At 40.8% G+C, this 14,475-nt stretch overlaps 1 protein-coding gene across 1 annotated transcript in view; it reads right to left on the bottom strand.

Moving 5' to 3' along the window:
• gbf1 (golgi brefeldin A resistant guanine nucleotide exchange factor 1) overlaps window positions 1-14,475 on the bottom strand; it is a 117,986-nt gene that overhangs the window by 1,591 nt on the left and 101,920 nt on the right. The window contains exons 32-39 of the mRNA XM_037680951.1: window positions 13,485-13,734; window positions 10,736-10,956; window positions 8,703-8,853; window positions 7,722-7,852; window positions 7,521-7,622; window positions 5,812-5,925; window positions 5,526-5,703; window positions 5,172-5,360 (exon numbers count right to left, since the gene is read on the bottom strand). Of these exons, the coding sequence (XP_037536879.1) occupies window positions 5,172-5,360; window positions 5,526-5,703; window positions 5,812-5,925; window positions 7,521-7,622; window positions 7,722-7,852; window positions 8,703-8,853; window positions 10,736-10,956; window positions 13,485-13,734 (1,336 nt within the window). The remainder of the gene's footprint in view (window positions 1-5,171; window positions 5,361-5,525; window positions 5,704-5,811; window positions 5,926-7,520; window positions 7,623-7,721; window positions 7,853-8,702; window positions 8,854-10,735; window positions 10,957-13,484; window positions 13,735-14,475) is intronic.

Consider the following 14,475-nt stretch of genomic DNA (forward strand, 5'->3'; position numbering starts at 1 on the left):
CTAGTATAAATAGGTAATAAAAGTAGGTAAATATGCTAGTAGATGTAATCTGCAGCTACTTCTTCAGCTCGTCCTCCATCCCTCGTCCTCAGCAGGCAGCAGCATGATTATATTGTCCTGTTGGAGCTCTGACAGCTGGTGTTCCTACATGTTGAAATTAAATCCACAATGCTCAGAGAAACTACATTAGCTCGTACTGTTCACACATAACAAATGCTGGTTCTGGTGCGCAGCGGCAGTCGCGCCCATTATTCAAACAAGGCACCATTGGGGCTAGGAAAAAGGTGGATAGTCTCACGCTTTTCCAGATTCAAATGTTCAGCATTTTCTGCAATTTTTCACATCACATCATCTCTAACTTTGTAAAAATACAACAGTGGGTTTATTATCTTTATGCCTCAAACACATAAGTCAGTCGATGGTCTTAAAACCAGCGTAAAAGTCTTCTTCTATATAATAGTTGTAGTGAACTAGGCCTCCGACACCAATCTGTCTCTGAAGACCTTCAGGGGACAGGAACTGTTATTTCATTGATTTGAATCCAGAAATACAAATTATCTCATCAAGAGACCATTTAATTGTATCCTGAATTAATCAATTGAAAGAACACTCTTCTTTTTTTCATTATCATTACTATTTTAGAATATCTTGATAATCAAAGTGTGTTTAGTTCATACCATTTCTAAATGTTGAAATGAACAACTCATTTTAAATCAACTGTGAAACAGTATTAATGATTTTTAAACCTTATTAGAATTAGAAATCAAGTTAAATGTCTATTTACAAAGTAATTATGCTTTTTGATCTTCTGTCTGAATGAGGAGTAGTGATGTCGGTCGAAAGTCAGAGACAGTCAGAAAGCCAGTTATTAGAACGAAGTGTCTTGTTTTTAAACCTAGCAGACGGTAAATAAGAAACTAGCACCTGCAAAGTTTCTCACTTCTTCAAACCATTTCTCTGTCTGTACTAAACGTTCCTAAACATTCCTGCTGTCTTTTTGACTCCTAATAACCCTCTGACATCGCTGAAACACCGCCCCTGCTGGTTGTTTCAACCAATCAGGAAGTACCGATTGACCGGAAGTGAGTACTCTTTAAAAGTCAACACTTCCTGGAACTATTCAGTCTTCTGAGTCTTCTTGAGTCTTTCACCGGAGTCTTCCACCTCTGAGTGGAACTTCGGACTCAGTCTTCTTCAGTCTTCCTGGAGTCATACTCAGTTTTCCTGAGTCTTTCTTGGGACTATGGAGTCTTCCTGAGAGTTCCTAAGGAACTTTCAGATTTAATCAATAGCTAATGGATTTGACCGTGAGACGAGGGTTCGTCCATCCCAGCGGAGTTACAGCGCCTCGCTGTGAACTCACCCGGGCGTAACGCCTTACAACTTCGAAGGAAGCTTGTTCTGTTGAACGGAGTAAACCACACGACTTCTGACGATGACCAGCCACCCTGACCGGAGACGCTGTACAGGTAGCATGCATAGGGACATCTAGACCGGAGCTGATCCATCCTCTGCAAAGGTAAAGAGACGTCACGAGTTGCCACGCACCAAGTGGACCGGGGGTTTGAGCTGGTGTTGAAAGAAGCGAGCTAATTCTGGTCAACAAACATACATCTTCCTTCATCCATCTTCCTTTTAAATCCATTCCTTTCCTTAAACTTTTATTTGCCAGTAATCTAGATGCCTTCAGAAATGTTCTGTTGTCCTGTTGGTAAAGCGTGCCAAGTTTTTATTAATCAGAAACAGATCAGCAAATCAAAGTGTACATGTTTTGATGTTAAATTTTGATTCTGTTAAATAAATGACCGCATTTATTCTGATGGGTCAAAGATAAAATGGCGTCTCATGTCACTGATTAAACACTCCTCACAGTTATCTCGGCCACATGACAATAATTTAACTTGAAAAAGAAAGAATCCGTTGTATTTAAATAATTAATATACTTTGTGCATAAACTAGCTTTAAGAATAATTAATTAGTAGTGAAGCTACAGCAAAGCTGTCCCCTACATTCACTACATAGTTCTATTCAGTTGTTAAAACTGTGTTTCCATTTAAAGTAAAATAAAACCCTTTGAACGTGTTATGGCTGAGCTACCTCGTGACTGAAAACTGCACACTGGACGTGTAACATGATCTTAGCACAAAAAGTAAAACATTTAGTGATTGCTGCATTATTTCTCTGTTGGAATGCTTCTTGGCAATAAACTTGACAATGGAATACCTGTTTTCCACTTCAATGGTACCACATTTATTAAAAAAATGCACGTTTGAGTTCTGCCCATGAAAAACTTGCCAAATATGTGCTGATGCTAAACAGCTTCTTCTGCTGTTGCCTCTTGTTTAAAGTTTCTGGTACCCCAGGTTCAGGGGCCGGACTGACCACTGAATGACATGGCCTGTGAGGAACCAATAGAAAATCCATATCTCCACAGTCTGGGACCAAACTATCCCCAGAGGTGACAACATCTGCCCCCACAGAGTGGGATTTATCAGAAAGCACCTCCAGAGTTTGGGAGTGGAGAGGACAGAATGTCCTGACCTGGACACTGTGGGGTCAGCTTGAACGGGATGTTCGTTTGACTGGGGAGCAGCATGAGGAGGAGGTGCCAGGCTGTTGTGGCTGTGTATGGTTCTTCCACATGCTACTGAAGCCCCATTAGTTAAATGAAAGCACATTTTACAAAAATTCAAGAACTTGATGGAAATGAAAAAGTCATTGAAAAGCCAATTTGTCTTGTTTCGTCAAACTTTAATCTCTCAGTCAAATAAACAACAAACAAGAATTAATAGCAGATTAAGCTGTTCGGCAGAAAAGATTGGGCAAAATTTTCATGAGCTCAACTAAAAAAACTCAATGCATTTTCCTGATGAATATGGCACATTTAGGGAGCAAAGACAGGTTTTGTAATGGTGTAACAGTTAATGCCAATAACATTGTTACAACAAATAAATAACCAAACAAAGATGTCCTTACTTTCTGTGAATAATCACCTGCTGTTTTACAGACGTGTTCCACAATGTTGTATAATTTCACATCAACATAAAAATGGGGTGTGGACAGGAAACCTTGTTAAAAGAGGGGAACCGTTTTTTTCAGGGGGAACCAGTAAAGTTGTATCAGTATGAAAGAGTCTGGACTGTCAATCAGAAATTCACAAACTCAGACACTAACAGCTAAAACCTTCAGTTCAAAGCTCCATGAGCTGGATGAACCAAAAGTGGACACCATCTTTTATTTTTTTTTATTTTTTTTTGGGGGGGGGGGGGGGACTACTTTGCTATTTTGAACATTTATTATTATTATTTTACTTCATGTTTTAGAAAATGATTCAGGGAACAGAGCCTGGAAGAAAAAAAAAGTCTTTCTGTAATTGGTCTCCATTTCTTCAGGTTTATCTAGACCTTAAAAATACTGAAATTAAATTCCTCACTTTTCAGACTATGTAGAAACTAGGGCTGAACAATTAATTGCATTTGCAATAATATTGCGATATGATAAAATGAGAATTTCTAATTGCAAAGGCTAAAAATATGAATTTAAAATTTGACTTGTGAGTGAGCGGAGCAAAGCAGAGCAGGGAGCAGGAGAAGTCAACACTGAGCTTTAACTGGTTGCACGATGGTGTCAGGCTTGACCGAAGCTGATACTTCTGAAAGTTTGGTACCAAAGAGGAGCAGCACGTCTGTTGTTTGGAATTATTTTGTCTATAAAAACGAAGACGCTACACAACGACATGTATTTTTCAGAACCTGCCTTGCTGCTGTTGCTACCTCTCGAGGTGATATAAAAATATGTTTTATAAAAATATATTAAGTTGCCTTTATGCCTATTCAAACATATACATTTTGTGTGTGTTACTTTTCAGAATTAAATGTCTAAATTGCCATAAAAGGCAAGGGTGGAATGATATAGGAATGATTATTTTGATGCTTTTATGTCAATTAATACTTATACTCACTTTTGATGCAGCTTATCTGCTTAAAGTCAGGCCTGTGCTGCAGATGTGTTTTGGAGTAATTAAAGTTCTCTGGGGGATGCTCTAGCCAGAAGACCTGGCCCAATCTTAAGGTTACGGTGACCCAGATTTTGAAGGACATGTTTTTATGAAGCCATCGCTCTGTTGCACAGACTGCTTTGATGATGGAAAAACAGATTTAATTAAATCTGTCCTCCTGGCAACCATCAAACTTGTTTTTCACTGCTCTCACGCGATCCGGTCGGGAAGGGGTATTTAAGGAGCACAAATACTGTGACAAAGGGGAAGTCTTGTGTGGACCAGCGCGCGGTGCCATGCAGTTGTGATGTGAGTTCTGTCATTGGATCGAAAGGCTTCCCGATCACTTGTCACGGTGAGAGATACTCATATCAATTTGTGTGTTAAGAGTGTACAAAGTGTACATGACTTTGCTTGGCTGTTTTTCTTGTGGCAGATTAATAAATGACAATATTATTCTAGCAAGTTACAGTCCCTTGTGTTTCATTTTCCTCTTGTCTGAACATCTGGTGCCGATCGCTCACGAACCCTTTGATAAAGAATTTCATAATACACGAGGTAACACCACAAATCTTTATCAACACTTAAAAAAAGTCACAAAGACATTTATGATGGCTGCATGGCTAGAATGCTAACGAGCAGTGTTTCAACTTCAAGTTAGCAAAGTAGCAGCCGACAGGGATCACTGACCGAACTGTTGGAAGGTATCACTCCATATGAACATAATTTGAAACGGCACGTGGAAATAACTCGAGCAGTAACGGAGTTCATAGTGAAATACATGATGCTCGTTAATATAGTGACCAGGCCTGGGTTTACAGTTTTGGTGAACACAGTGGATAAGCGCAACAGAATGCCTTCGCACACATTTTAGCCAAGTTGCCATCATGGAGCTATACAAAAATGCAGAAAGATTTGCAGCGGAGCTGAAAACAGTGGAGTTATTTGCACCTGAAACAGATGTATTAATTGTGTTTGTTGAAAAATATATGAGAATAAGACATTGAAAAATAATCACATATTAAATCATAATCGCAATATTGAGGTTAAAAAAAAAAAAAAAATCGCAATTAGAATATTTTCCAAAATGGCTCAGCCCTAGTAGAAACCTTGATGACCCTGTTTCAGATCTTGGTGGAGCTCTGTGTGCAGCTCCTGTAACGGTGATGTTTACCGTTAGCGCTGACTGGCTGAGGCTCCTGCGGAGACTCGGGCCGACTGGAAGCTTGAGTCTCTGCTGGGATTACTGGAGCTGGGACCGGGGAAGGAGACTGGGGAAGAGGTGGAGATGCCTGAGGGGATGGAGGCCGGCCTCCTGGGGGTGTTGGGTGCATGGCTTCTGCTGTAGGACCGGGGTTTGGATCTAAAAATAAAAAAATATAAATGATAACAAATAAACTCCAGCTTGTGGTGCCATTATACTTGAAGTTCTCCCAAGTACTTCTGGTGATATAACAATTGCAGATTTTGGGGAAACAGATTCTGTAGTCTTCTAATCAGGCTACATTATTCTGACTTTTTGGAGTACCTGGCATCACGGTTTGTTTGAAGAGCTCCTCTCTCAGGTTGGGCAGGAAGCAGACGATTCGCTCCCATGTGATTTCCCACAGGTCTGAGTATCCTGTCCTGGAGTCGGTGCTGTGGAAAATCCCTGCTGTGTCCATCACCAGCAGCATGTTCTTCAGAGACTCTGGGATCGCCTCCAACTGCGCACAAACACAAAAAGAAGGCAAATTAAAAAAAAACTTGAATATCATCTGTGACAAACGCTCAGTTGTTTCCACAGACACTGGGATTTTTGGTATCATCTTCACCAGTAAGTCACTGGATCCTGCATGCATGTATTTGTCCATGAAATCCAGAATGGTGAGCCAGAGGGCAGCGAAGGTGGGCAGGGACAGCAGGGGAGACAGGTGCTGCAGGAACACCTGGACAACACAAACAATGTATGATAAACAATAATCACCTGCAGTATGTCAAATGATTATATGCAACAGCTGCACACTCCATTTTTCACAAACTTAAAAAAGAAACTGCCTGATAAATACCTGATAGATTTGATATTACATAGTGATCAAAATGATCATAAACTAAGTTTTATTTTGTTGTAAAATCAGGATAAAGCTGTAAATGTGGTTTACTTGTGATTTCTACAGTAAAAAAATGAACAATCTGCAGAGAGATGCTTAAAGGAATAACAGTTTAGCTGGTTATGTTGAGCTGACAGTCTCTTTTCGGTTTGAAGGAGCCGAGTGAGATCTCCATGGTAACGGAGGTTGAACTGATTACCTGCTCCGGAGAAAATATTCACGCACATGATCAACAGTACAAAATAGAATGAACTGATGTGAAATACAAGTTGTAGCCTATGGATTTCTATCTTGGATACAATTATCCCATTTGTCCAGAAACTTTAGTTTTATTAATTTACAGAATATTCAGAAAACAATTCTTACAAACTTGAATACACTCATAACTCTGCATTTTCTACCCTTAAAAGAAGAGAGGATGAAGATAGATGTCATGATTTATCCATCGTTATGAACAGCTTTTCACACTCTTCTGATGTTATGTTTATGCTGCGTCACATTGTTCTTTGTAAAACTTTGACGGGTGAAGTTTCCTGGACCCGGTGGTTCACTACAGAAGTTCCAGAGAGCTTGCAGGACAGAAAAAGCTCAAGTAAGTGGCTTTACGCTAAAATAAACTAATGACACAATGCTCATTTATGTGACGGTGGTGGTGAATGCTGGCAGTGAGTAGGCCTGTCACGATAACAAATTTTGCTGAGTGATTAATTGTTGCGCAAATTATTGTGATAAACGATAATATTGTTTGAAATTTGACAATAATTAGTAATTATTGTCAAATTTAAAGAAATGTTGGTAAATTGTTTGTTTGTAGTACCTTTTTTGACCATTGGATGGCAATATAAGACTGTTTGAACAGAAGGATGGATAGTGAGGGAGTGAGCAGCGTGTCTCTTTAAGAACAATGGGAGGGAGGCCCCTTGACGTGACATGGGCTGTCTCTCCTTCCTGTTTTTCGGTTCACAAAATGGCAGACGCTCGGTGTGGTTTGAGCTCTTTAGCATAGCATTTTTCACACAAAGCTTTTAATAAAAAAATCAGTAAACAAGTTCTCAGCTTCTTTTTGCAAAGAAAAACAACTTTTTACACGAAGGCACGAGTTTCAACTGTGAATTTTGGAGCTTCGACAAGACGGAGGTTTTTTCCCAAGGTCAGCCTGTTAGCTTAGCTTCTGAGCTTAGCTGCTTTTAACCGTCCAAAAACACGATTTGGGACGGTTAAAACAGATTTTAAGGAGAAAAGGTCAGTGAAGTGCACTGGAGTTGAGCCTTGTGTCATCCAGTGTCTTCAGTAGAAAAAGAGAGACACAAAGAAACAATAAAGCCGATAAATGAAAACGAGGTTGATAATTTTAATTTATCATGGGATTAATTGATTTATTGTTTATCGCGACAGGCCTAGCAGTGAGTGCTGCTGGATTTGTTGCTCCAAACCTTTGACAGCAGCGTGCAGGCTCTCATTCTGGTCTCCTCCATACCGCCGACGTCTGCAGGACTGATGTTGTCCAGCAGCTTGGTCAACAAGGGGAACAGAACCTGCAGATACACACAGAATCAGCTGGATTCTCCCCGCACCCCCCTTCTGTAATAAAGGAGGTTTGTAATATCCAAAGTGTGGGTCAGCTCTCTTCACACCTTGTTGAAGCAGGACTCCCACTCAGCTGCATCAAGAGTCTGCAGGTCGTGGACCAGCAGCGCTCTCTGGAGGTAGGTGAGGGCCTGCATGCGGACCTGCCGCCTGGCGTCGCAGCACAGCCAAGCAATCCCTGGAGGGGGGAAACCAACCACAGAAGATACAACATCAGCACACATCTGCTTCTTCAACAGCTCTTGAACAACTAATTTCAACATAGTTTTATATTGATTACTTGACTTTATCAATAATTATTATGTTTTATTTGAATAAGTTTGACACTTATATGCAGCATACTGTTTACTGACGGTGCTAAGGGCCCTGCATACTCCATCTGAAGCCCAACAGTCGACTCAGTCACATGGCTGCAGGACGTTCGTCTGTGCACACACCTTTCATAATCCATGAGACACCCCCCCGCTGCAGTATACATCACCATGCAGGTGTCTCTACTCCATTCTCCACTCTGTCCCTGCACCTGCTGTTTGGCCACAAATCGATCATGAAGGAAGCACCACACTTGTCATCAAACAGACTCCTCCACACACAATGTAAGCAGGATCTCCATCCAGGAGTTTTTCACCATTTAACTAATTCAGTGTGTTTGAAGAGTCGTACAGATGAATGTCCGAGTGCATTTCCACACTGACGAACACGCCCACAAACATGTGACCAATCACACAGTACTTGAGGTGTACGCCTGTGAGAAAAAGTTTGTCCTGAGCCTTGTGTCCAGAAGGGGTGGGGAAAGCTACTCTGAGAAATAAATTACGAGATTAACGTTGTGCAACTACGTCAATGAGGTGAATTAGCCGCTTCAGATGGAGTATGCAGAGACCTTTAGACTGAGTGGTTTCTGTAGTGTGACCGTAAAAGTTTGGATAATACAAAAACAATTCTAATGTAGGTTCAGACAGACGTCTCTGTCATTAGGTCAGTTCAGAGGATTCCCTTCCACCTCCAGTCTGACGTGATGCTGTCACCTTGCAGCAGCGGACACCAGCAGCTGGTCCACAGAGTCTGGGAGTCGGCTTCGATCTTCTTGCCAGAGACCTCTAGGTGACGCTGCTCCTCTGCCCAGGAGCTATAGATGCTGGCTGCCCGGGTGTGCAGCGTGTGCATCAGGTCCAACAGCTGCACGGCACAGACAGAGTCAAGAAAAACACGACGGCTTCTTTTCTTTGTGAAGCATCAGGAGATCACTGATGATCAGGAGATCACTGATCATCAGAAGATCACTGATCATCAGGAGATCACTGAAGATCAGGAGATCACTGATGATCAGAACACCACTGATCATGAGATCACATATGATGAGAAGATCAGTGATCAACATGAGATCACTGATGATCAGAAGATCACTGAAGATCAGGAGATCACTGATGATCAGAAGATCACTGATCATCATATCACTGATGATCAGAACATCACTGATCATCATGAGATCACTGATGATCAGGAGATCAGTGTGTTGGGACGACACAGACAGAAGCAAAACAAATGAATAAATGTGAAAACAGATTTGGACTTTAGGATGAAACAATCCACAGAAACAACAGGAAGGAAGTTTGTCTTAATCTCAAAACGTTAGGTGATGATGTCGATCATGGACTTAGGAAAATACAATTAGATCCTGACAAGCTTGTTTTAAACAAATGCTGCAAAACCTTAATACATCTTTAAAAACACTTCTCTCTTCTTAATGTACATTCTACAACATGCAGTCATTCCATCATGGCCAGTTGCTTAACATGAAACATTATAAGATCCGGTCTGCTCCAGGTGTAACCCACCTCCTGCTCACTGACTGCTGGAACACACTCCAGGAGACCAGCAACCCATAAAAGAACAACGTGGTTCCAGAAAATAGACGGAAGCTTATTGTGTCCTCCTGGATCTGGAACAACTCAAACCTTTTTGACCCCAGAACTCCAAGAGACTCAAAATATCTTCTGTGGTATCTGGTACAAAGTCTATAGCAGTCGATCCTTTAAGTCAGGTTCAGGTTAGGTTTATTCAAAGGTCAACAATGCAATGAAATGCTTAGGACGAGAAGAACTGTCTCGACTCACCAAAAAAAACCAACAGCAACAAGAAATATCAAAGCATGCAGCAAAAATACTACTAACATATTAAAAAATACTAACATACTTTAAAAAAATTTAAAAGTCCTGCACGTTGTGAGGTAAGACTCCATAAACTGTACTTGTGTGTCCAGGATGTCTCACAGATGCTCGACAGGATTGAGCTCTGGAATCAGGACTTCAAACATTGGTACTTAACAAGGTCCTATTTAAACGCAGCCTCACATAACAAACAAAGTTTTTAATCACATGTTTATCTTGTGTTGTTTTTATAAGCCAGATGTCAAAGACAAATCTCTATTTAATTGAATGTTATGGACAATAAAGTTGAATTGATTGATTAATTGATTGATTGAAACCATTTTTGACTCATGTCACTGTTTCTATGAGGTGTTGGGGGGACTGGTCAGCAGGAGTGTTTGGGTACATGGTACACATCAAAAGACAAAGGATTTCCCAACAGAACATCGTCCAAAGTAACACACTGCCTCCACTTCTTTACAAAATGCCTCAAAGTGTCATGTGATTAGGCGATGTATCCAACCATCGGCTGTAAAAGTTCACCAGAGAACATTCTTCCATTGTTGGTTTAATATGGACCAGTTTTGCAGCCTGAAACCTAGCAAACCATGATTCTCTGTGTCTTCTGACACCTTCCAATCAGAACCAGCATCAACATGTTTTCAGTAAACTGAGCGACAGAACCTCACTTATTGAATCAGACTAAATAAACCAATGTTCTCTCCACACACCCACAACAGCAAAGCCTTGGCCGTTTCACCAGTTGTCCCTCCATGAACCACTTTTGGTAGATCCTGACCACAACAGAGAGCACAAATGACCTTTGGATTTTAATGTCTGCAGTGGACACGTTAGACAACTGCGTCTGAGTCAGTAACAGGTAGAAGGGTAAAGAGGGTTGTGGTACTTACGTCCTGACTAACCTGTAATGACACAGTATGATAGCTGGCTGGGACGCCCTCATCCTCCTCGTCATCACTATGGGAACGAGATGGACGCTGGCTGGACACCCTACTTCCACCCCGTCTTGTACTGCCTCCAGTATCCTTCTCTCTCCCTCCCACCTTCTTCCTCAGCCGGGACTTGGAGGGGTCATACTTGTGGCTCTTCTTCTTGTCATGGTTCCTGTAACCTGAGGAAACAAGATGTTCTGCATTAAGACATGCATAATGACGAGGTGCAGTATATTTATGGCTGTATAATCTAAAATTCAAACCAGATTCAATTACCAATTAATAGCTTTGTCTGCTGAGAAGAAAATCAGTGCATAGTTTGGATCCACTACTTACACCATCTCTGCATCAAAGCCACAAAGCCAACAGTGTAAATAAAGTGTGAGCAATGTTAACTTCTTTGTGTCAGAGCACAGTTGTTCTTACTGAAAACTTCAAATATGACAGTCTGTCACAAATACTTCATTAAAGTGACTGAAGAAAAACTGTTTTCTCATAGAGCTGCATGTCTTACTGAAGAACAAAAACATTCCTTTAAAACACATGATTTGATTGTATCAGAGAAGAATCACACACTGCACTTCACTTTTCTGACTTGCTCGTGACGAAGACGGACATTTTCTTTTCCCTCTCCTGCTTTTGCTCTTGTCCTGTGTATCAGAGCCTTTGCTTTACACATCTTTCAAGTTGTAAATTATTATGGATCTGGTCAGCTGGACTCTCAATGCAAATTATAAAATTTTCTTGATGAGAAGACGAGGTGCAGGCGAACCCTCATGCCCTGAAGGGACACACACAGCTGGATACCAGCATCATGGATTCCTGGGGTGTGTGGAATATGATGTCTGTCTGTATTGTCCATTGAGGACGTTGAAGACACGTACATAAACAGGGTTTCTGCTTTTTGGAAATGGCAGGTACATGGGATATTGACAAATTAGGAAGACATCGGCAGCAGTTTCGGCAATAGTAAAGCTGCCTGCCTTATATGAAGGATTGCACTGTGCTTCGAGCTCTCACACTCAGATGCTTTGAGAGCTGAACCATAAGCTGGACGCAATTTCTGAGAACCGTGGGCCATTTGCAGCTCCTAGAACTTGCTGGAATGAAGGAATTGACCTTGGAGAAGGCTACAAGCAAGGACCGGCGGAATTACCACAAATCTGGCTGTTTAGATTCATCATTGAACGAACCAAAAAATCTGAAGGCAGACATGAAATCAGTAGAATCAGCCTGTCCCAAAACAAGTGTTGTTTATTTGAAACCAGCTCCCCCGGTAGTTTGAAGCCAACATGCATCATGGATCGGAAAATCCGATACTTAAATTATGCTGGTATCGGAGGCTGATACCGATACTGGATCAGATCGGCCCCATCCCTAGTAGAAAGTAGCAGTTTAGTTTATTTATATATATATATATATATATAAAAATAAAGGCAATTAAGCCCTTCCCACACTCTTGCAACATCCTAAACAGCGTTTCTAAACGCTCTAAAAGAGCACAGCATGTCATGATCTCAGCTCTCTGCCTCCTGCTGCACTTTGCCATCTGCAAGCGCTTTTGGCCACGCCCACTTCAGTGCAGAACAGAAATATGTCCAATCTTGTTTTGAAAAATCGTGATAAAGCGAAACCGTGATGAACGAACCGTTAAGTATCGAGGGACTACAGTAATAATAATAACCACCTTTATTTTACCAGGAAGGTCAACTGATAACCAGTTCTCATCTACAATGACGACCTGGCAGGTAAATGAAATTATGATTTGAAAACTGTATTTAGTATCAATTGTTTGCTGATCTGAAGCATTAAAATAAATATCTGTAAGGGGGGGATTCTTTTCACAGCACTGTATATGATGGGATATTACGTACATAGAAGTAATTTGCACAATATTTTGCATACCTACCAAAGTACTGAGCATGGCTTAGCAACTGGTTAGTAAAAGTATGAATCAATGTGGTGAAATTTAGCCTTTATTTCCTCTGCTGAGTGGTTCCATGGTTACAGCATCAATGGCTGCTTGTCAGAAGCAAATTACAATTACAAAGCAGATGGTCCGATAACCAGAAAGACCCCAAAGCAACCGAACAGTTCCCAAACTTTCTATTTATTCAGAAACCCCCTTTGAGCCAAAACATCTACAGTCTAACCACAAGAGCTGAAAAGAGTAATAGCAGCTTGTGCACTTTCTATTAGTATCTCAGAAAGATTAGCGCCATGCCTCAGCCCGGGGCATCGATGAGGCCGATGCTTTTGTTTGACTGTGTAAAGCTTTGTTGACAGCTCGGGTCCAATGGCCTGAAGCTCTTCGAGGAAATTAAAAGGCAATCAGCTGCACATAAAAGAACAAGTGCAGTGTGGTCATTTCTCAGCTTTAATCCTCATTTACTGAAGGTCACAAACAGCACATGAAAGATAAATAGAGAAAGAAAAGAGAAGGTTTGAGAGGAAGATGAAAGGCAGACAAAGAGAAACATTGGGCCAGGTGGAAACAAATGCTCATAAAGCAGAAAGAGAAATCAGGTTATTAATTAACCGATCTGAGACATTTTTAGATCAATAACTTGCCTATTTTTAGAACATGTTGTTTTGAACCATATCAATAAAGTGACAGCATGTGATAGGATCTTGCTATTTATGAGTATCTATTCAAACTTCAAGCATCTTTCCACTAAAACTTCCCAGTTGTACTTGAACGTCTCACCTCCGTTGAGGCTGGCCTCCACAAACACTCGTATCGCTCTGACGCACAGCTCAAAGTTGTCGGGGGTGACGTGAGCGGCGTCGCGGACGATGAAGGACAGTGTTTCCACACACTTGATGAGAGACTTGGTGTCGTGCTGGCCCAGGTCCTGGCCCAGAGTCAAACTGTACTGGTTCACCAACGGGTGATTCAGCTGAGCTTTGGAGTTTACATGGGGGGGCTTAGTCATCTCCAGATCATCTTTTCCAACCTAGAGATGAAAGAAAGTCATCAGGCTTTTTTAAACAAAGTCTGTGGAACTACCGTAACTTATGGTGTATAAGACTCTACTTTATTCTCATGCTTAGGACTCCATGGCTGGTACACAGGAGCAGCTGATTTATGTTTTCATTATTTAATTTTAATAATTTATTTTTATATTATATTTTGATAAGCTACTAAGCTTCCTGCCACTGGATATTGTTTTCCTTCGACACTCCTGGGTGCTCCTGTAGATGCCCAACACACAAAACTCTTGGGAGCAGGATTTGTTGACACAGTTAATGCCACAGGTATTCATGACATGTACCTCTCGCTCATAGTTCCAATGTTGCTACTAAATACCCATAGTCCCACTCTGTGGTCATGTGACCAGAAGTTACCCTAATGACCAATGAGGTACAGTACTCTCACGGAGTCATGAGAACACCCCCCAAGATAAAAGTGCATTGATCAGATTTCCTGTTTAAAAATATAATGGCTCCTTAAATAACATTATTAACTGACTACTTTTATTAGTTTATTAGTTATTACTACTATATTTATTTATTCCTTTATTTATTTATTCTTTTATTTATTTATTATTTTATTTATTTATTTATTTATTTATTTATTTATTTATTTATTTATTTATTTATTTATGTATTCCTTTATTTATTTATTACTATATTCCTTCCTTCCTTCCTTCCTTCCATCCATCCATCCATCCATCCATCCATCCATCCATCCATCC

The sequence above is a fragment of the Nematolebias whitei genome, chromosome 1 (assembly GCF_014905685.2).
Source record: "Nematolebias whitei isolate Nwh7 chromosome 1, NemWhi1, whole genome shotgun sequence".
In the NCBI taxonomy this organism is placed as follows: Eukaryota; Metazoa; Chordata; class Actinopteri; order Cyprinodontiformes; family Rivulidae; genus Nematolebias; species Nematolebias whitei.